General features: G+C 35.8%; 1 protein-coding gene across 6 annotated transcripts in view; it reads right to left on the bottom strand.

Moving 5' to 3' along the window:
* The window catches only part of LOC136032881 (DNA-binding protein RFX2-like), a 121,486-nt gene that overhangs the window by 84,681 nt on the left and 12,278 nt on the right, over positions 1–24,527 (bottom strand). For 5 of the 6 annotated variants that reach the window (XM_065713307.1, XM_065713311.1, XM_065713309.1 and 2 more), the window contains exon 2: positions 21,005–21,085. In XM_065713307.1, coding sequence (XP_065569379.1) covers positions 21,005–21,025 — 21 coding nt within the window. In that variant the 5' untranslated portion in view covers positions 21,026–21,085. Of the gene's footprint in view, positions 1–1,753; positions 1,814–21,004; positions 21,086–24,527 lie in introns of those variants that run through there. The other variant, XM_065713313.1, reaches the window with a different exon arrangement.

Here is a 24,527-nt window from a genome sequence, read left to right as displayed (position 1 = left end):
TAACCTTTATGGTGTTTAATGATTTTAAACTTATTATTTTCATGCCTATCCCTATTGTATACTGAAAGTTACTGATACCAAAGCTCCTGTAAGAATAAAAAAGTGTTATAGGTTAGTACGTTGTTGTGAGGCTACGTATTTATTTTTTACTCCTAAATCAATATTCTTGTTTTTTATACTCGACTTTTGTGCTTTCAGTAAAGCGATAATTTTCTGTAATCCCACAAACATAAGGAAAAATCACCAGTTGATTTATTTGCCCTGGTTTTATTGGTATATATTAGATAGGCTGTGAAGTAATAATTTTTTTCGTTTAAGTTTGAACTTCGCTCTTTACTTCCCTAAGAAAAAACTTGGTTTTTTAAATTAATCTGGTTTAAAACTAAATCAAAGCTTGAATCTGCAACGATTTAAATTGGACTTTTGATTACTTCTTTCTTCATGCTTTCCCTAGAACATGCAATGTGTCTAAGCATCAGGTGCACAATCTGATGAACTAAATGATTTCCAAGCTGTTCTAAGAAGATTAAAAAAGGCTAAAGATCTTTCAAGGTTATTGTTGCTACTCAGGGTGTCGAATCGACATTTCGGTTGCTGGGTCTCTTTACAGGGGCAGTTCACATAGGAGCAGCACAATCTGATGAACTAAATGATTTCCAAGCTGTTCTAAGAAGATTAAAAAAAGGCTAAAGATCTTTCAGGGCCATTGTTGCTACTCAGGGACGTTTCGGGTGCTGGGTCTCTTTACAGGGGCAATTCACATAGGGGCAGCACAATCTGATGAACTAAATTATTTCCAAGCTGTTCTAAGAAGATTAAAAAAAGGCTAAAGATCTTTCAGGGCCATTGTTGCTACTCAGGGACGTTTCGGGTGCTGGGTCTCTTTACAGGGGCAATTCACATAGGGGCAGCACAATCTGATGAACTAAATTATTTCCAAGCTGTTCTAAGAAGATTAAAAAAAGGCTAAAGATCTTTCAGGGCCATTGTTGCTACTCAGGGACGTTTCGGGTGCTGGGTCTCTTTACAGGGGCAATTCACATAGGGGCAGCACAATCTGATGAACTAAATTATTTCCAAGCTGTTCTAAGAAGATTAAAAATGATTAAAGATCTTCCAGAGCCGTTGTTGCCATTCTGGGTGTCGAATCGACGTTTCGGTTGCTGGTTCTCTTTACAGGGGCAGTTCAATAGCTTGTCGTCGAATCTTACAGCAGCTGAAATCGAACGGTCTATGAAGTACACATTCAAAATATTTAGGATGCTTGAATCTTGAGTATATTTAGTACAGAAGTCGATGAAAATAGCTAATCTATTCAGTAAATAGACGAGAGATTTCATCGTTGTGTGGATCCAAATACACCTTCGAGCAACTTTTTGGTCACCATTAAAAACGTCCAAATATTTTACAACAATGGAAAAAGCAACAAGTACACCTTTTTAGGTTTCCGAATCTTGTATACGAGGGACAGGAGAAAACCGTTTAATAAATATGACTGCAATTAAAAAAAAAAAAAACATTTTTCGGTCGTCCTACTAAATCACAATTCACATCCAAAAACTGATTAAGTTGTAAGAGCTATCTATAATTTGTTACGTTTTCAAAAGTGCAGAAAGGGATTAACATGGCTGCGCCACAGGCATCAGCCCATATGCCAATTAATATAAAAAAGACTTCATATAATAACAACAAAACGTGTCTAGTATTCTAGATGATTTACTATAAAACGCATACCAAGGATAAAAGCGATTACCTTGTCATAAGAAAAGTTCAATAGTTAAACAACACAATTCAGCGATATGATTTGTTCAGGTACAAATAAGAGACTAAAACAGATACGGGAGTAGACGGAGAAATACAAACTACGAGGACATGAGCGGGAGGGTCTATTGAAAGATCAACAGGTCCCGGGAAAACACTCGCCAGAGAAACAAGCTATAATGAATTGTTGCTCTAACTTTTACTTAGATGTCAATAAGGGAAAAATTAAGAAGAAAAGCGGCATACAACAATATCAAACAATTAAATGACATAGAAAATTAAAATTAATAAGGACGTCATACAATAAAGAGAAAAGGGCAAAAACGGATGTTATTTTACAATATGACTCAGGAGATGACCGTCACACTACTTAAATCCTTGACAGGTTTTATAACTCTCAGCTTATAACTCTCGGCCGAATAGCACCCTTTTCAGCCTGTGAAGTCTGTCTAAACAGTGGCAATTCCGGCCTCTCTTGCACTCAGGGCAAAATTTTAATTAGCCCACCCTCCTGTCTATCACAAATTTTCAGGTCGAATTTTAAGAATACTTTCATTTATTAAAAAATATTTTAATGTACTGATTAATCAATAATTTAACATTTAATTATTTTTTAATTTAATATTTAAATTAGTTAACTATTATCAACTATTTAAATTTAATTATTTTGATTTTATTATTCGATTATTTTGTTTTTAATTTATTTCATTAATTAATTTTTAACTTATTAATTATTTCTAATTATTAACTGCGCCTTTACTTTATATTAGTAAAGGATAAAATCTCAAAGACTTTATTCCAGGAATTAGAGATGGAATTATATATCTATTATCTGCACCCTCCGTCTCTCCCCTAAAACTGTATCTGAGTGTAAACGACAGCAACATTATTCATGTTTCTTTTTTGCCTTTTGTGAAGGCTCCTCTTCAGTTGTTCACGAGAAAATGCATTTAAAGCTGTGCCTTTAAATGCAAGAATATCGTGTTTTTTTCATCAGAAGAAAAGACAAAAAAGCAGTTTATAACACAGCATGAACCGGGATATGACCATCAAATTACATTATGTCTTCCCAGTATTCCATGCGAAACAAATGATAATTGCTAGGACTATTAAAAGGCGAATATGTTACCGGGAGATATATGCCAAGAAGCAAGCTGCAACTGATCATTAGTCTAAACCAGCCCATCCAATCACACTATTACAGCCATTCTGTTTAGCTCAATTTGCGTACCTCACTTAGACACTATTCCAGAACTCGTTGAAACCGTGGCATGTTTGATCTGGTTTAGTAACAGCATATAAGCAACATTTTTGAAATGAGCTCGATGAGCAATAGTATGGCCATTGTAGGAGTTAATGGAAATGAAGAATCAACAGGTCCCGATGAGTTATGGCTTGGGCTCACCGAGATCCTCCATAACTATTGATGGTGCATAGGACATGGACAATTATTGACGTTTCAGTTGCTGAAATGTCGCATTTGAGAATCGTGCTGAATAAGAATATCAAATTATTGCCATCTTATTCCGTTCCTGGATTTGACAAGTTCGGTATTTATTATAAAAAAGCATTAACAGTAAGACTGAAGAAAAAAGCAACAGGGTATTATTTGCATAATATTGACAGTAGTGTACTACACAATACTCCAGGCTTTATCAAACAGTTCGTGGTAACGAAATGTAGTAAGGAGCGACCCTGCTCAATAGTAACCGAAACTCTAAAAAATGAAATTTTGATATCAATAGTTACATCAATAGACTCGCATTTAAATGCTGAATTTAAATATATAAGTTTCATCAATATCAGTTATACCCATCAAAAGTTACGAGCCTGAGAAAATTTGCCTCATTTAAGAAAAAGTTTAAGTTAACGCTTTAAGTTTTTAATTGTTTTAAAAGTAGAACTGTGGGAAAGAGTCAAACTTTACCGTAAAGAGCAAGGGATTGCGGAGGGGACAACCCATTTCATATACGGAGTAATTTCTGTTCGTTTAAGTTTTAATGTCGCTCCTTACTTTCAGTTTAAAAAACTAGTTTTTTTTTAAATTTAATTTCTGAACGTTTTTGAATTAAAACATGTTTGATTTTGGCTATCCGCACATAAATTATTAAAATGAAATTAGCATATTAATTCTTTTTTTTTTGGCTAAATGGCTTTCTCTTAGATTTGATCAGACGACTTTAAGAAATCAGGAGTGGTGAAGGAGCCCTGTTGCCCTCCAATTTTTCGGTTACTTAAAAAGGCAACTAAAACTTTTAATTTTTAACGAATGTTTTTATTAGTAAAAAATATACGTAACTTAAGAATTAACTTACGTAACAAACTTTTATATTCTTATATTTTTATTGTGTATATGAGGGGGTTTGTCCCCTCGTTAATACCTTGCTCTTTACACTAAATCTTAAGTTTTGTCCCGATTCTTTAAGAATAACCCCTGAATCAGAAAGGCCGTAGAATAAATAGTTTAAATTACAAAAAATACTTTAGCATAAAGAGCGAGGTATTAAATACCTAAATACCTCGCTCTTTATGCTAAAGTATTTTTAGAGCCCCTCATATGCGTAATAATCTCTATTCGTTTTAAACCCCTCATATGTGTAATAATTTTTTTTCGTTTTAAGTTTTAATGCTACTCCTTACTTTCAATTGAAAAAACTTTTTCGTGTTTATTTTTTCATCGTTTTTTTTATAGTAATGCTAGAAAATCCCGTGCCCTTTTCATTTGATTTCTCTTCTCCCATGACATATTCCTCCAAGGAAAGATCCTCCTACATAGCCCCCTCCCCTCAACCCCCCCCCCAAACCAAAAAAATCCCACTGAAAACGTCTGTACGCTTTCCAATAACCATTACTGTATGTAAACACTGGTCAAAGTTTGTAACTTGCAGCCCCTCCCTCAGGGACTGTGGGGGAGTAAGTCATCCCAAAAGACATAGTTATTATGATTTCGCCTATGCGGAAAAAATGGCTATCTCAAAATTTTGATCCGTTGACTTTGGGGAAAAAATGAGCGTGGGAGGGGGCCTAGGGGCCCTCCAATTATTTTGGTCACTTAAAAAGGGCACTAGAACTTTTCATTTCCGTTAGAATGAGCCCTCTAGCGACATTATAGGACCGGTTGGTTGATACGATGACCCCTGGAAAAAAAAGAAAACAAAAAACAAATGAACACGAACCCGTGATCTGTCTTCTGGCAAAAAATACGAAATTCCACATTTTTGTAGATAGGAGCTTGAAATTTTTGCAATAAGGTTCTCTGATATACTGAATGCGATGGTGTGATTTTCGTTAAGATTCTATTACCTTTAGGGGGTGTTTCCCCCTATTTTCTAAAGTGAGGCAAATTTTCTCAGGCTCGTAAGTTTTGATGACAAAGACTAAATTTGGTGAAACCTATATATTTAAAATCAGCATAAAAATCCGATTCTTTTGATGTATCTTTTAGCATCAAAGTTCAGTTTTTTAGAGTTTCGTTTACTATTGAGCCAGGTCGCTCCTGTTTGTTACCACCAACTGTTTGAAAATGTGGAATTTCGCGTTTTTTGCCAGAAGACAGATCACAGATGCGTGTTTATTTGTTTTTCCTTTTTCGTATCGATTGAGTGGTCCTAGAATGTAGCGAGAGGGCTCATTCTAACGGAAATTAAAAGTTCTAGTGCCCTTCCTAAGTGACCAAAAAAATTAGAGGGCACCTCGGCCCCCTCCCACACTCATTTTTTCCCAAAAGTCACCAAATCAAAATTCTGAGATATTAATTTTATCCACCATAGTCGAAAACCTAATAACTATGTCTTTAGGGACGAGTTACTCCCCCGCAGTCCCCATGGGAGGGGCTGCAAGTTACAAACTTTGACCTGTGGTTACATATAATAATGGTTACTGGGAAGTGTACAGACGTTTTCAGGGGGATTTTTTTGGTTTAGGGGGGAGAGTTGAGGGGGGGGGGGGTACCTGGGAAGATATTTCCATGAGAAACTTTTCATGGGGGAAGAAAATTTCAATGAAGGGGGTGCAGGATTTTCTAGCATTATTTGAAAAAAAAAAACAATGAAAAAATAAATATGAAAAGTTTTTTCTACTGAAAGTAAGGAGCACCATTAGAACTTAAAACGAACAAAAATTATTACACATATGAGGGGTTTACCTCCTCGTTATACCTCAATCTTTACGGTAAAGTATTTTTAGTAATTTCAACTGTTTATTCTACGGCCTTTGGGATTCAGAGGCCACTCTTAAGGAATTGGGACAAAATTTAAGCTGTAGTGTAAAGAGCAAGGTATTGACAAGGGTAGAACTCCCTCATATACGCAATAAAAACATACGAATATAGAAATTCGTTGCATAAGTTAATTCGTAAGTTACGTATATTTTTTACCAAGGAAAATGTTGGTAAAAAATTAAAAGTTCTAGTTGCCTTCTTAAGTAGTCGAAAAATTGGAGGGCAACTAGGCCTCCTCCCTCGTTCCTTTTTTCTCAAAATCTTCCCATTAATTGCAATTAATTAATATGCAAATTTCGTTTTAATTATTTATGTGTGGAGAGCCAAGATCAAAACAAGCATTAATTCAAAAACGTCCAGAAATTAAACAAAAAAAGAACAAGTTTCTTACTGTTTTAAAAAGTAGAGTTAAGAGAAAGAGTAAAACTTTAGCGTCAAAAGCGGGGCGTTGATGAGGAAAAGCCCCTTTCATATACACAGTAATTTCTGTTCGTTTTAAGTTTTAATGTTGCTCCTTACTTTCATTTTAAAAAACTAGTTTTTTTTATTTAATATCCATATAAGGCCATAGGCATGCAATACTCCCAGGGGAGTCTCATTAGCATAACAATATAAGGACAAAATTTGCATGACGGGTTTACCTAGCAACCAGACCCGGTGAATTACCTACATATTCCTGTCAAGACTTGATTAACATATATTTAAACTTTATCGAATAAGAGGAATGATCAGTTATTATAATACTTAATATTCACTAATTCCAAGACAAGTCTTTGAATACATTTTTTATTTGGGATTGACTGAAACTGGTCTTGACACGCGCTTGGGTAAAGTAAATTGGACCCATTTTACATGACGAACCGAATTTTAATGAATCAAAAAGCAACAAATCCACAGTCATCCATTCCTCACCCCGAAAGGCCCCAATGCTCCTCCCCCCAAAAAATAAATAAATGAAAAACGACGAAAAATAAAACAAAATTTAAAGTGACAAAATAACAAAAAAAATAACGGAAAATAAAGCAAATTTAAGAATGAAAAATAACGAAAAATAATAACAATACAAAAAATCGAACATAGAATTTTCAAAGAAGCTCGTTCAAAACCATATTGTACACTACTATTGACTTCTGGCTGTTTTTTCTTGATGCGATGCAATCATATAAGAGTATGTCTTCATTCAAGTACATGTTTGTTTTAATTTTTTTATACAGATAGGTAGTGATTCTCTAGCATAGCGTTGCAACAGCTGGGATCAAACTCCAGACCCAAATTGGAAGCAGAGATTAATCAACTGTGCTACCAAAGGATATGAAGTAATCGGTGCAAAAATAATAATACCCTTTCCAGTTTTGAAAAGTGCTACTGATAAGATTTAAGGATGTACAGAAAGCAATTAGAGACGTCTAAACACGTTCATAATTTCCCGACAAAAAACAAACCAAAAATTAGGCCATTGTGATGAGACCGCTTAACTCAGTATAATGAATTGCTGCTCACGCTTTGCTTTTAGATCTAAGTAAGCCTAAGTAAGCGAGAAATTTATAGGGTTTGCAAATAGTTATAAAAAGGAAAGAGAAAGCAAACATTCAGGGATAAAAAGAAGGAAAAGGTAAAGGTGAATAATTCCCTTTTGCGATGTGGACTTGAAGTCCTCGTTAAATACTCTTAAAAGGAGCCTTAACTGTGTACACAGGTAAAAAGGAAGATAATTGGCAACACAATTGAAAGATCAACACATCCCCGAGAAAATAGTAGCCGGGAAACAAGTTTAAATGACCTATCGCTCCAGTTTTCCTATTTGATTACTATGAGAAGAATAAGGGACAAAATATCTGAAAAGTGCCACATGGCGACACGGCTTCTCAGAAATGAAAAAAGAGGAGAAGCGAAAAGGGATAAAAAGGATAGGTATTCATGTAGAGGTAGTCAATATGTAAACTCTTTTGACCTAAAAGCTAGTACATTGTAATAGATGGAGGAAAACGTGGATAAGAACGCCTTAAGTACGTCACTTTAATTCGAAAAATACAACTCTTCACCCAAGCAGGTTCCTGTTTATGTATCACTGTTGACGCAGTCGCTGCAGCTTAGTAGATAGGAAACTGTGACGCGTAGAAACTGAAACTTAAACAACAGCTAAGAGTTCTTGGTTCTTCTGATCTTGTCACAAGTGCCAAGAGCTCATTTGGCATGCGCTCTGGCAAAATTCTAAGAATCCAAAGATTGTTTTAAAAGGAAAATCAGAGGCTTAATGCCGGTTGGGATTTAAAATAAGAGCTCCAAGAAACGAAGTCCTTCTAAATATCAAAATTCATTAAGATCCGAACTCCCATTCGTAAGCAACAAATACCTCATTTTTTCTAATTTTTCTTCTCCCTTCAGCCCCTCAATCAGGTCGAATCGAAGAAAACGACTGTTATCAAGTCAATTTGTGCAGGTCCCTGACACGTCTACCAATTTTCATCGTCCAAGCACGTCCAGAAGCACCAAACTCGACAAAGCACTGGACCCCCCTAACTCCTCCAAAGAGAACGAATCCAGTCTGGTTACGTCAATTACGTATCTAAAACATGTGCTTATTCTTTCCACCTAGTTTCATCCCGATCTCTCCACTCTAAGCGTTTTCCAAGATTTCCGGTTTCCCCCTACAACTCCCCCAAGGTCACCAGATCTGGTCGGGATTTGGGATAAGAGCTCTGAGACATGAGTTCCTTCTTAATATCAAATATCATTAGGATCCGGGAGCCCGTTCGTAAGTTAAAAATGCCTCAATTTTTGTAATTTTCCCGAATTAACCCCCCAACTCCCCCAAAGAGATCGGATTCAGTCCGATTATATCAATCACGTATTTAGGACTTGTGCTTATTCTTCCCACCTAGTGTCATCCCGATCTCTCCACTCTAAGCGTTTTCCAAGATTTCCCGTTTTCCCCTCCATCTCGCCTCAACATCACCGTATACAGTCAAAATTAAAATAAGAGCTTTGATATACGGGGTCCTTCTAAAAATTTAATTTCATTAAGATCCAATCACCCATTCATAAGTTTAAAATATCTCATTTTTTCAATTTTTCCTCTCCCTCCAGCCCCTCCCCCAGATGATCAAATCAGGGAAACGACTGTTATCAAGTCAATTTCTGCAGGTTCCTGATACGCCTACTAATTTTCATCGTCCTTGCACGTCCAGAAGCAGCGAACTCGCCAAAGCACTGGAAATCCCCCCAACTCCCCCAAAGAGAGCATATCCGGTATAGTTGTCAATCACGTATCTACAACTTGCGCTTATTCTTCCCATCAAGTTTCATTCCGACCTTTCCACTCTAAGCGTTTTCTAAGATTTCCGGTTTCCAAGATTTCCGTTTCTCCCCTCCACCCCCTTATGTCCCCATATCCAATTCGAATTAAAAATGGAGCAAGTGAGACATGAAATCTTTCTATAAAAGATACGTATATAAGATAAAGATACCTCAACTTTCACGATTTCCCATCCCTCCAGCCCGCCCCCAGATATTCCAGCCCGCCTGTTATCAAGTCAATTTGTGCAGGTCTCTGACATGCCTACCAATTCTCATTGTCCACGCATGTTCAGAAGCACCGAACTCGCCAAAGCACTGAAAATCCCCCTCCCAACTCCCCCAAATAAAGCGGATCCAGTCCGGTTATTTCAAACTCATGTCTAGGGCTTGTGCTTATTCATCCCACCAAGCTTTATCCCGATCTCGCCACTCTAAGCGCTTTCCAAGATTTCCAGTTTCCCCCTCAAAATCCCTCCAATGTAACCGGATCTGGTAAGGATTTAAAATAAGAGCTCTGAAGCACGAGATCCTTCTAAATATAAAATTTCATTAAAATACGATCACCCGATCGTAAATTAAAAAACCTCATTTTTCCAATTTTTCCGAAATAACCGTCCCTCCACCCCCCCCCCAGATGGTCGAATCGGGGAAGAGACTACTTCTAATTTAATCCGGTCTGATCCCTGACACGCCTGCCAACTTTCATCGTCTTAGCTTATCTGGAAGTGCCCGAACTAGCAAAACCAGGACCAATAGAGCGACAGATAAACAGACCGACCGACAGACAGAAATGGCGATCGCTATATGTCACTTGGTGAATACCAAGTGCCATAAAAACGAGTTTTTATATAAACTGTTTAGATGGAAAAATTGTTCAATAAAACTTATTCAAAAAAGGTAACTTTTATCCAGATTCATTTGTAACTAAATAGGAATAAAGATTCTGCAGGGCCTGACGCCACATAGGGTATTGAATCGACGTTTCAGTCCACAATTGTGTTGTGTGAAATAACCAGATTTCCAGAGTTCATATTATGGTTTATTTGTTCTTTATTTCCAGCAATCCCAGGTGAGACCAAGATGTTACCTGATAAATCATTCCATTATCTTTGTATGCTGTTTAATGACTTTGTACTTTAGAAGATAATATTTATTTTTATTCCTAAGTTTTTAAGGTAATTTTAGTTGTATACTGAAAGTTACTTATATTACAACCCGTGTAAGACTATAAAAAACGTTATAGATTAGTTTGTTGTTGCGAGGCTATGTACTCCCTTTTAACTCCTAAATGAGTATTCTTATTTTTCATACTTGGCTTTTGTGTTTTCAGTAAAGCGCTTTCTATAATCCTAAAACATAGGGAAATATCACCAGTTGGTTTAATTGCACTTGTTTTACGATATATTAGATAGGCTGTGAAATAATAATTTTTGTTCGTTTTAAGTTTCAAGTTTTCTAATTAATAGAGTTGAAGATTAAGGTATGCATTATTGACCTTGATCATTTGAAACATTTTCTACCCTCATAAAAGCTGGTTTTCCCACTTTTTAAAAAAAGATACCTCTTAACAAATGCAGCCGGTAGCTGATGAACCACTAGGGCAATATTTCTTACTTGTACCCCCTTTTTGATAAAACACATATCATACGCTTTTTTGCTTTGGGGATGACGACATAGTACATTCAAATAAAATCATTGAAAAGAGTACAGAATTGAAAAGAAAGGAATTTTCTTTATTTTGGACGGACGTGCGAAAGCATAAACAAACAAAATAAAAAAGTGTGTTCTCACTTAACAGGAACTAGTGATTTTGTACCAAACGTGATTCTCGGATTTAAATTATATGGAAACTAGAAATGGGGAGTAAATACAAAATATATGCAATAGATTAAACTCAATTTCTAGATTGTTTACATAGACCACAAGTGAGATGTCCTCAGGCCAGTCCCCAGACATCCTCTTTTCCTTCTCAATAGTAATTAATTCGGAAGAGAAGCCGAGCTAGAGTCCATGGTCTGATTACTTTTGCTGAGTGAATCGCCAAGAGCGAAAACACATATAAGATGGCAGAAGCCATTGTAGCAAATGTTTACTAAGAAACATTGCCAGTAGAGAACAATGACTTGTTGACGCAAGATCTTTCTTCCTATTTTTATATAATCTTTTGTATAGTCCTCGCTTATAAACATAAAAAAATTAAAAGAAATAATAACTAAAAAAATACTAGGAGAGGCACTCAACAACATTTACCAATGGAAAAAGCATGTAAAGGCTAAAAGACATAATTCAAAGAAACCCTGGCTTTTGGGACTAGCGGTCTGGTTTGGGTTCTGAGTCCAAAATCGAAGGCAAACAAATTATTAGGACATGTCAACATAGAGAAATCATAATATATATATGTATATATGTATATATGTATATATGTATATATATGTATATATATATATATATATATATATATATATATATATATATATATATATATATATATATATATATATATATATATATATATATACATATATTACCAGGTGGCCCATGATATGGTTGTCCTGTAAAGCTAACAGTTTTGCGTAGCTTCAAATAAAACTACAGATCAAGTATGAATGTATAGGAATCTGAAAGCCAACAAAGACTGGCATAAAACTTGGCCTTTCGAGAATCGTATTAGAAATGATACCAGGCATGTACGCAGGTGAGGATGAAAACCCCCCGAGTTCCTACTTTTTACCGGCTTTTTAAAGACGGGCACTTCTCATTAAAATTTTAAATAATTTTTATTCTGCGTTACCCCCTCCCCCCTTCCAGAAAAAACCGCTTATGTGAATGAATAAAAGGCTTCTATTCGGATTGTCTTATATAGACCTTGCTCACTTTGCTGTCTACCCAAGGGAACTATGAAATTTTATTAGCCTTAGGGTACCGAAATGTATTAATGCAGCTATGCAAAGGAAAATTAGTTAGAAGTGACTTGAGATCACCTCCGATCTCTTAAAGCAACAAACGCCGTATTTTATTTCGTTGAACATATTCTATGGCAAGAAATTTGAATAAAGTACCCAGATGTTAACACCCTTGTAAGAAATATGTCCAAACACGACTGTATATCCTGATAGCATCTTTTATCTCCCAAACTAATTCATTGTTCCCCAACAGCGCTGTCATCCAACAATCCTATTAGCACCTTTAAGTTCAAGCTAATTACAATCAAATTTGTGGGCTTGTTCACTAAAGAAAATATTTTAATTCAAATAAATTGATCTCATAAATTGAAGGACGGAAGGGACTTAAAACAGGAGGGGATCACTTCTCTCTCCGACAAAAAGCATGTCACATAATAAATCAATACTTTTGTACATGTGTGTACAGGAGAGGAGTTCCAAGCCGAGATAATGCACTTTTAAAACACCTGAGTTTCGGAGTGATAGGTCCCCGTAAATCGATTAAAAAGGAAAGAGAGAATAGATAATACAATCAAATAAATCTTATTGTCTGTTAATTATGATGGCGAAAGAATAAGAAGAAATGTTAAACGTAAGTTGTTTTCATGAATTCCATTTTTCTATGGTAATGGAACAAAGAGCGATCACCAAAGAAAACAAAGTGAAATACGCCTAATAACGTTCAAGAAAGAGGGCTTGATGCTAAACAAAGAAACTAAATATTTGAGATTTTGGTATACACCGCTGCAAAATTACTATAGTACAAACGTCTACACAAATGTAGCTGGTCTCGTAAAAACTATTTATTCTTAGGGTTTAAATAACGGAAAACATTTGTTTGTAGCCCGACTCTGATTGGTTTAATTGGATTGGTTCAATCGGTACGAATGCAAATGCATTGTTAAAGGGTCCAATCCAATTGAAATCCGCGGAAATATCAACCATAGGTTCACACGGGTCCGATCCTTGAGGTTAAATTTCAATATTAGGAGACTTTTCAGGGGTAAAGGGAAGTCGAAACATCAAGCATCTATATTTACGCCATAGTTTTTTGTTGTTTTTATTTAATTTCCTTGGAACCAATCTTGGGAAGGGGTGGAGCCTTTCCGTATATTAAATTTAAAAAAAACAAGTTTTTTTTTAACTGAAAGTAAGGAGCGATATTAAAACTTAAAACGAACAGAAAGGGGCTTTTCCTCCTCAACGCCCCGCTCTTTACACTAAAGTTTGACTCTTTTCTCTCAAATCTACTTGTTAAAAAAATAAAAAACTTTAGGGTAAAGAGCGGGGCGTTGAGGAGGGAACAGCCCCTTTCATATACGAAGTAATTTATGTTCGTTTTGAGTTTTAATGTCGCTCCTTACTTTCAGTTAAAAAAATTGTTTCTTTTTTTAATTTATTAATTTCTGAACGTTTTTGAATTAAAACATGTTTCGATTTTAGCTCTCCGCGCATGAATACTTAAAACCAAACCTGCATATTAATGTTTTTTTTGGCTAAATGGATTTCTCTTAGTTTTGATCGGACGATTTTGAGAAAAAAAGGGGGGAGGCCTAGTTGCGCTATAATCCCTTGGTTACTTAAAAAGGCAATTAGAACTTTAATTTTTTTTACGAACGTTTTTATTAGTAAAAGGCATACATAACTTACGAATTAACTAAGGTAACGAACTTCTATATTCGCATATTTTTATTACGTATATGAGGGGGTTCACCCCCTCGTCAATACCTTGCTCTTTAAATTAAAGCTTAAATTTTGTCCCAATTCTTTAAGAATGACCCCTGAGTCATAAAGGCCGTAGAATAATTAGTTGAAATTACCAAAAATACTTTAGCGTAAAGAGCAGGTATTTAGGAGGAGATGAACCACTCATATACATAATAATTTCTGTTCGTTTTAAGTTTTAATGCTGCTCAATACTTCCAGTTGAAAAAACGTTTTCATATTTATTTTTTCATTGTTTTTTTCTTTTTCTAAATAATGCTAAAAAATCTTGCACCCCTTCCTGGAAATTCTCTTCTCCCACGACAAATTCCCCCATGGAAAGATCCTCCCACGTAACCCCCTCCCCTCAACATCCTCCCCAGCCGAGAAAAAAACCTGAAAACATGTGTACACTTCCAAATAACCATTACTATATGTAAACACTGGTCAAAGTTTGTAACTTGCAGCCCCTCCCCCGGGGACTGTGAGGGAGTAAACCGTCCCCAAAGACAGAGTTATTAGGTTTTTCGACTATGCTGAACAAAATGGCTATCTCAAAATTTTGATCCGTTGACTTTGGGAAAATGAAAAATGAAATTTGGAAAAATGAGCGTAGGAGGGGGCCTAGGTGGCCTCCAATTTTTTGGTCTCTTAAAAAGGGCACTAGAACTTTTAATTTTTGTTAGAATGAGCCCTCTCGAGGCATTCTAGGACCACTGGATCGGCACAATCACCCCTGAAAAAAAAAATAAAGACGCATCCATGATTGGTCTTCTGGCAAAAGATACTAAATTCCACATTTCCGTAGATAGGAGCTTCAAACTTCTGCAGTAGGGTTCTCTGATACGCTGAATGCGAAGGTGTGATTTTCGTTAAGATTGTGTGAATTTTAAGGCTCCCCCTATTTTACAAAATAAGGCAAATTTTCTCAGGCTCGTAACTTTTGATGGGTAAGACTAAATTTGATGAAACTTATATATTTAAAATCAGCATAAAAATCCAATTCTTTTGATGTATCTATTAATATCAAAATTCCTTTTTTTAGAGTTTCGTTTACTATTAAGCCGGGTCGCTCCTTACTACAGTCCGTTACCACGAACTGTTCGATACGTGATGTTATGTCATCCACACTTGCTTTACAGGGAATGTTATGTCACCTGATTTGACTTGTTGGAAGCAAAGGTCATTTTTACAAGATAGAAAAAACAGAAGCCAGCCAATGAACCCTTAGTAATGACTATTTGTGTTCATGCATTCTCTCAAAGAAAACTGGAGGGGCCAGGGGTGGTGATGGAGGAGGGCACTCTTTGTGCCTCTAATCATACATATAGAATTTTTTTTTTCACGACTCAGCTTCAAATAACATGTAACACGTTCATGCCTCGAATAATATAGACTATAAATCATTGCACCTCCTTGATTCAAACAAGTTGGACCGAAGAAATCTCCGTGCTTGTTAATTATACGGAACACACTCGAAGATTTCGCTCTTTAAGATCTGACAAAACCGGTTTGCCTCTCTGCAATTGGATACGATTTGCTTATTTTAAGTGAGAAAAACCATTTAGGTATTAAGGTAATATTGTTTTATATTGTTTTAGGTATTAAAAACAATTGGGCATTTTTTTAATTAAATATTTAAATTTTAAACAATTTTATATTGTTCTAGGAATTAAAAACTTTTACGTATTTTTAATTAAATATTTAATACATAGAGGTGGTTAAAGGCTACGTTAGGTACTTAATCTAATGTGTTCAGGGCGGCCTGCTGTCCATAATTCTCTGATGTAGTTCCTATTGTTTTCTTTCTAAAGCATTATGTTTTCATCATAGTTTGGTATATTTCGATAGGATTAACGTAACTTCATTTCTCGGGTATGTTCCGTATAACCAACACGAACCGAAATTTCCGCGAAAAAGCTTGGGACGCGATGTGTTGAGGCACTGGGGTTTCGGTGCCAATTTGGTGCTCCATTCAGAGAGATTAGAAACCCTTCCATGATTCCCGTTCAGAAAGGTCTAACATGACTACTTTTGTTCAAAAAAAAAGTTTGCGGCAGGAGGGATGGGACTGGCTCTGACCCTTCGGTTCTCCAATCATACCAATAGAAAGTCCTTGCAAGATTCTGGCTGAAAAATTGGAGTTTGGAAGAGTAGGGGACGTTTTGGGGAACAAGGACCCACTGTTTACCCCAAAATATATTTATCAAAAAACCTTCACATTAATCCTCTGCAACCAATGTGCAATGTGGGGGCCTTTCTGCAAAAAATTGGTGGGGAGATAATGGAAACAGGGATCACGTTTTCGTGGCTTCAACAATATTGATTGAAAATCTTCGTGATGATTCTTGTTCAAACAAGCTACCATGTGCTAAATTTGTATTACAATGCTGATGGTGGTGGGGGGATTTGTATAAGAGCTGAGGATAAACTTTATACCTTCAATATTACAAGATAATAAAATCTGCTTCGCTCCGATTCAAACAAGATGTAACATATCAGCCTTTCTGCAAAAGTTGAAGTGGAAGACGAGGTGTTGGAGGGGCAACAGGGACGCTTAGAGGCCCCAGCTTATTCTTGCACAGAATATCCAATAAGTTAGGTTTTGCACAGTCAAGTCACAAGGCAATAAGCTTCTTTACAAAGTCATTATCCGATTGTTTCCCGAAGTGTGCCCCAGCAATGAGGTTATCAGCACCCAAAAATTTGCGAAGTGATCCTTCTCTTAAACGAATTTTTGTTTTAAAAAAATGATGACTTGAATCAGCAATGCAAGGATTATTGATTAGCGTTAAAACCAAAATTTAATCTTCTTAGTTTAAAGTTTATTTTCCTGCTGCGGGCCAACTGTCTAATATTGTTGCTATCGTAAGAACAGAACAAACGGTAGGCTCCAATTTCTTTAGCAATCAGATTTTAGGACGTGTGATACCTCTCCTCCTCAGTCCTAGACTTAAAAAATGAAATAACGAAGCCAACTGAAAAAAAAAAAAACAGAAATGGCTTTAAAAATAGATGGCAGTATTTTAGGACTTTGAGAAGATTTTTGGATCTCTAAATTTTTCTATTTATTATTCTAGGAAGTATTTTGGCTAGAAGGGATAAAAGTTTAGCAAAAAGACTTCAGACAGTCCTCTCAGACATAGACTATAAAACTTCAACGTTCCAAAATTTAATGTCACACGCATCAATAGTAATAAATAATACAACAATATGCTAGAAAACCCGTCTCCACAACAACATAGTAACAAAAAACAAGTTAAAAGCAACAATATGGAAAAGGCATGAAAAAAAACGTTTACAAGCAGATTTGTCCCTTCATATGAAAATAGCTAGGGGTCTAGTTTTTTGTCAGCTATTGACTATCAACCCCTACATTTGGGTCAGGTAGGGTGTAGCGCGAAGTATGAAACTATCTAATGTTCATGGTAGCAATTTTACGACATATTTGGCAAATCGAAGGAATAAGGAGCAGATTTTATTAGGGCTTGTCAGAAGCTCCCAGAATTGAATTGCGTACAGTATGCAGCACATGTGACAAAGACATGGTGTATTAGATGTTTGCCATGAGTTCAGTGCTGAGTCGTATAGTGGCTTTGACGATGTGAGCATAGGAACTGGAAAGATGTGAGATCAAGACTTAGACGTGACTTTATTAAACAAGAAACAATATACATAAATCGTATACAAAGGAGAAAGGGAGACAACTCGTTTTGTCTCCTTTAACAATAGAGAAAAAAGAAGAAGGAATTATACCTTAATAACTCACACGGATTACATAGAGAAAGAGAGAGAGAGAGAGAGAGAAGAAGAAGAAGAAGTAGAAATAAAAAAAGAGAAAAAAAATTGACTCATGGAGACACGGATGGGAATTATACACTAATTTATAAATAAATCACTTTACATTCAGTCCCCGCTACTATAGGCAGAAAGGACTATCTCTTTCAATTTCTTTTTATATGTATAGAGTGATGGTGACTCACTTATTAAATCAAATAGTTTATATTTATTGACAATCTCAGGAAGTTGATATCTTAAACTTAGTCTTGATCTCTCATTTTTAATAAAAGGAAAAAGAAACTTATTCCTTACTCTTGATAAATGGCTATGTTTATTTTCAACCAAGAGTTTCATGTTATTGAAAAAAATTATAATAAAAATTATCTAAAAACCATATGCCTATATTAAGGTAAGAAATTTGCTGTAAATGAAGAATATTAAGAAATAAAAAATATGTTTTAGTTTCAGATAATTCTTTTGTCTTCCCAGGGTGTGTTCAAAAAAAGTCCAGGATTCTTATTGCCTTGTTTTGGACAATTTGGAGTCTTCGTAAATGTCAAGGGAATGTCAACATCCAAACGGTTGGGCAATACTGAAAATAGCATTCAACTAATGAGAAATATAATTTCTCATTATTTGGTAAGGAAACAGGAACTTTACTTTATGCAAAAAACCGAGATTCCTGGACACCGTTGCCTCTAGTTTATTAATATATGCCTCAAAAGACAGAGTTGAGTCAATGCAGATACCTAAATACATTCACTCTTTTTACGGAGGAAGTTCCAATACTAATTGTTTCAAATGATACACGCTTCACTGCTCTCAAACTTCTCCCAAAAATCAAAAATTCCGACTTCTCTAGGTTAGGTATTAGTCAACTAACACAATCGAGTGGGAATGCTGTTAGGAAGCACCTATCAGCAGTCAAACCTACTGATCCATACGTTAGCAGTCAGGCCAAATGTTGCTTAAGCCAGCCTTGTGGTTCCCAGGACTACAATGATAAAGTAATAATACCAACAGTTTAGAATGGTCAACAATAAGTTCGAGCATGCTAAGTTACCGAAGACTTGCCTACTTGAGACACAAGAAGAAGGCCAGAATCAGTTAATCACTGGAAAATCAACTCTGAACTGGAGAGTAATTCCTGTCCAGTTCACTGTTTCACTATCGAAGAATCATCATAGTCGTAGAAAACAATAATGTAGAATGCACCTTTACCCCAAAATTACCTCTAACGTAAGTCTAAGATATCCAAATATGTTGTTCATCATCGCGATGTAAGATGTACAAGGAAGTTGAAAAAATCTGTTGCTCAATGGTAATATTTTCGTCAAATCACTAAATACCTTTCACCAGCACTGATTGACCTGGCTTTGAAACATGCCAGAATAGTCAAAAAGCAATACAAGATCAGATCAAAGACCATATTTAAATCAAGATTCTTTCCCTGCATTTAGTGTTTTCACACCAGTTAAATAAAAAAAAAAAGATAACATTATCCCTTATGTTTCCTTCTATTCGAGCAAATACTGCTTCGACATGTTATTACTGTTTCTTCGAGAATCTTCTTTCCAGCTGGAGCTGATTTGCCAACCTTGAAATTTTCAACAGTAGCTGAGCAAGCACATCACCATCCAAAAAAAACTCCATTGGTAGAGAAGCAAATAGCTACCTGTATGTCTTAAAATTACAACTGCTGCCTTAAAAATAATGAATCCTTTGCGCTGGTCATTTCTTTGAAAAAAAAACATTTCGGAGTTCCTGGGTCAGAATTTATCCTCAGCACAGACAAGATGTCCTTTTGTCCCCCTAAAATCAATGAAATCCTGTCATTTCTCTGCTTCTAGTCAATCAGACGGTTTTTTTAACTGCAGGTACTAAATTTGCATTTTTACGAGCAGGAAACAAAATTTCTCCTGGGTTTTCAAGTGGGGGAGGATAATTGTCCTTTTTTGCAGCTTTTTCTAACTTGCACTTGATTGTTTTTTAGCAAAAAGAATGAAATTTACACAAATATGTGTTTTTAAGTAGCTAAAGTCTAATTTTAACATCTTTATTTAACTAATTTAGTTCACTTAACTTTTCATAAAGTTATGATTGGTAATATATAATTTCGTATAATCTATTCTGAAGGAGTCAGAATCACGATATACTGTTACAACAAGTAAAATTTCAAGTTTTTTGACATCATGTAGGCTAATATCTTTTTGTGTCATGAATGATCTAAGTTGGGCTTCAATCCCCTTTCTTTTCTTCTTATAAATAAATACAGTCCTGATTAAAATAGACAGAATATAAAGAGGTAGAACCTCTTGCTTTACTTAAAAAAAAAAATATACTTTGAACTTTGCTTCAAATAAGTGACTCAAAAAGATTCAAAATGAGAAAATTAGGTTTAGGGAAGTAAAATGTAAAAACCAAACATTTAAAGGCTGCTTTGAAATGAATTTAGTATCAAAACAATTGAAATCGAGATCAGGGATGTTTTGCTGAGTACTGGTGCATGAATTATGTTTTAACTGAACTCAGAAATCAAACATTTAAAGGCTGCACATCAATGAAATTTTAACTTAATTAAAATAGCAAATAATCTTGTGGTTAAAACACAATATAAAATTAGACCAGATTTCATAAATTCTCAAAAATTAAGTTACCAAACATCACACATTGTTTCAGTAAACTACTACTTTAACACACTAGATAGGAAACAGATGATTTTATGCTGTAAAAATCTTACGGGGAAGGTTCTCCCTACCTAGAGTCCACCATGGAAAAAGTGGAGTAGCATAGTAGCAATGCTAATTGGTAGTTTTCATGGCCTTGAGGAAAATGTTGGCAGATTTGGCAGCTTTTGGAGTTCTGTCAAATTCTACAACTGCCAGCTTTGGAACTTTTTCCATGCCTGTCTAGAGTTGGTGCAAAGAACCTCTTAGAAAAATTGCAAAATAGAGGCCAAAAGAGCTTTACATCATCTTTAACCTCAGGAAAATACTTATTCCTTCTCCAGGTAAGAGTTAAACTACAATGCACTTTTGGGCATATTTCACGTATATAAGTTACGCATAACTAGATTAGATATCTGTATAATTGCAATAAAATTCCAGTTGCTGGCTTTTGAGTCCAAAACTTATATCACAACTTTTAAAGTTCTGATTTTCTCTTAGAGGAGGATTGTAATACAATAAAAAAATTCCTAAGCAAGAGCCTGTTTACATGCTTAAAGGTTGTATATACCCATAACAATTATAATTCCAAATCTGTAAAAATTTTCAAAATAAACCTGCTAAAATATAAATACCTGGGTTCGAACTGACTCCATGAAACCCAAGAAAATCCACCACGATTTGCCACTAGCAAAACTAACACCATCAACTTTAATCTGCAAAAAAAAAATCAAATAATAAACATATAAAATAATAGTTATATAGTAGTTACATCTTTTTAAAAGACAAAAATTTGAAACTGAGAAAGAAATGTTGGAGAAAAAAAACAATTTCTTTTTGCTGGAGGTTTCAAGGAACTGGTAAAGCCAACTGGTAAAGCCAAGTACTTGCAGAGTTCAGAAATCTGAAAATTACCAGAAATGAAAACTGGAAAACTGGAAATGAAACTGGGACTGAAAATGAATCAACAGGAAACTGGATTAGAAAACTGGAAAGTTCAGAAAACGGAAAACCTGAAATGACAGTGAATAAGTAAATAGCTCCTTTTGTCAAATGGCATCATTATTCATGTTCCGAATTTGCAGAAATAGAAGAAAAGAACTTTTAGATGGCTGAAAGATACCTCCCAACATTGACAATGTTGATTCAAGATAGGTTAGAAGATATTGACCAGCAAATTATATTTATTCTAGGGTTTCATACGCCATTAAAAACAATATTTATGAAGAGCTTATATGCCAGAATCATATCACCATGCTTTTTGTCTGAAAGATATTGATAGCGGCTTCCATTTGCAAAAAACGATGCTTTAAATAAGGAGATCCGTACCTGTGCAATGCAGACCGTTGGTCAAAATGTTAAAAAGTTTTTTGTTTTTTTTTAATTTGCAGCCTTTTTTCATATGCTTTCTCTGTGAAGTCTTTTACCTACTTGGTTGCATGTCTTTGGACTCTCTATAGGTAATTCTAACTTAGCTTGAAGTGAACCTATACTTCATTGCATCTCTAGCTTTGGCTTGATTAGAACATTATGCAGCCTTATAGCACTGGTTTTGCATAGAGTCATTACACAGATTTTACAGTATCAAACACTCATTTTTGCCAAAATAAAACTATCCATACATGAAAAACTATAACATTGAAAATAGGAGATTTTTTTATCTTTTAAGGTTAATGAATATTTTCTGGCTATTAAATTCCTGTTTGTGCCATTTGGAAACCCAGTGGATATATGTAAGGAATATCTGGAAATAACTGAAGCTGTGGCTGTCTTGCTTCCTTTCAGTGAAGAATCTGTGAATATTTGAAAAAAAAAATTATAAAGCAGCTTGTTATTTTTTGCTTGAAGATAGCTTGTATATGAGAAAGAAGATAAATAAAAATTTTGTCTGGGATAAGCTCCAAACAAGTTTCATTTGGTTCAAATTTTTAATTGAGGGGCTCTTGAAATTATTGGAACCAAATAAACTCATCTTTGCATGTCAAACTAAATCATTAAAACGGACCCAAGATACAATTTGGGCACCCGCTTTTCCAAAGGATTAGAGACAAAAGTTAATTCAAAAACTGGATGATTGTAACCAACTGCTTGGATCTTTGTGGAATACTTTTCAATCAACAAATTTCTCCTATTGTGTATTAGAGGCATTCCAGAGAGAACAGTGGGGTTTGGGAGTGCCACAGCCAACTTTATTGTCATTTTCTGAATGGTTTCCAGCTTTGCCAGACTCGTTTTGCAGCAGCCTCCAAACACTTCTACAGAATACTCTATCTTGAAACATATGAACCTATTGTAAAAATAATATGAAAAAAAACTTCGTTTTCTTAAAGAGTTAAAGAGGCTGCGTCCCAAAGTCGAACCTTAAAACGTACAGGAATTAGAAGAGGCAGTTGGGGGGCTGCCGCCCCCCAAACCCCCAGCTTTTAAAGACTCTTTTGTACAGGTTTTTTTTGTGGGGGGACTTCATTGTTACTAATTACTAGTTTCGGCGCAATGGTTCTCCTGTCCTCTTGTGTTTAACATTTTTCGAAGTTATTCCATTATTCATTCATTTCAATGTTTTGTTAACTAAAAGAGGGCCTTTCCCAAGCCAAGAGCGGGGGGTTAGCAAAAAAACCAAAAAACCTGTACAAAAGAGTCTTTAAAAGCTGGGGGTTTGGGGGGCGGCAGCCCCCCAACTGCCTCTTCTAATTCCTGTACGTTTTAAGGTTCGACTTTGGGACGCAGCCTCTTTAACTCTTTAAGAAAACGAAGTTTTTTTTCATATTATTTCTGTACGTTTTTCTACAATCCATGGTGGATGTAATTTAATAATTCCTGCACTCCTCGTACAGGAATTAGGAGAGGAAACCCCCCCCCCGCTTTTAAATCATTGTATAAAATAGAAAAAAAATAGATAGAATGACCGAAATGTTTCTTTTGCTCATAAGAAGCTAATATTCTGTTATCTCTCAAATGATAAGCTGTCCAGGTGTTATCAAAATTTTTTTGATGTTGTGAAAAAAAACCGCCCGTAAGGGACTTGAACCCTTGACCCGAGGATTAAAAGTCTCACGCTCTACCAAGTGAGCTAATAACTTGCATGTGTGTAAATATAACTTCTCAATAAATTTTAAAAATTTCAAATTAACATGGGCTCTTATGGAGAGAAATCCGTTAATTAATAGCTAATGCGTGGTTTCTGGAAAACAGGGAAGGAGTTATCGGATCGAGCTGAAATTTCGCGGATAAGCTCCTGGGCCGTAGGGGACCTTAACTTGTGAATTTCAGCCCGATCGGACAACGTTAAAAGGGGGGGGGGGGGGGTGGAGGGTCGAAACTTTCGGGGGGTTAAGATTTTCCTATGAAACTTTCCAGGAAAATTACTCGGAGAATTCCGCATCGAATGAGTCTTCGTACACCCAGATCCGATGTCGGATGTGACCTGTAGGCGTCTAGAAAAAAAAAGTAAATGAATTTTAAGTGGCTATGCGTGGTTTCTGGAAAACAGGGAAAGAGTTATCGGATCGAGCTGAAATTTCGCGGATAAGCTCCTGGGCCCTAGGGGACCTTAACTTGTGAATTTCAGCCCGATCGGACAACGTTAAAGGGGGGCTGGGGTTGACGAGTCGAAACTTTCGGCCAGATTTTCCCTATGAAGGAAAAGTTGGAGGGGGATGAAATTTTGCAGGTTTCTTAGTTGGAGCTCGGGCTACGAAATGCATCCCTCCCCATCCCTCTGCGACCACTGGAACCGAAGATCGCTTAACATTGTCGTGTGTCGCCTCTTTATAGAGGCACGAGTGTGCCTCCTTGACCAAGCATTACTGAGCGAGACCTGGCCCATTTTGTGCCTGCTAGCTGTTTTATGATCAAAAGTATCTTTACAATAGGTTGTTTTATAAATTCTATTTTGTTCTCCCAAGTCATGTGCTGGTCAAAAAAAAAGTTCCAAATGCTTTGCGTAGGCATTATACATGCTCAGCTTGCCGTACAGCCAAATAATCAAGGGTGGAAGGGACTTCTTCACATGAAAAATTATGACCTAAGTTGTCTTGGTTGAAATGGCCAGAGAACATACTTTTTAGTATACCACCTGTTCTGTCATCATTTTGTCGATTTGGCTTGCCAATTGCATCCTCAAGTTGGAAGAAAGAATTTCAAATCTAGATAAACTTA

Source organism: Artemia franciscana, chromosome 11 (assembly GCF_032884065.1).
Source record: "Artemia franciscana chromosome 11, ASM3288406v1, whole genome shotgun sequence".
In the NCBI taxonomy this organism is placed as follows: Eukaryota; Metazoa; Arthropoda; class Branchiopoda; order Anostraca; family Artemiidae; genus Artemia; species Artemia franciscana.
The sequence above is the reverse complement of the archived record's forward strand: the minus strand, read 5'-3'. Positions and strand labels throughout refer to the sequence as shown.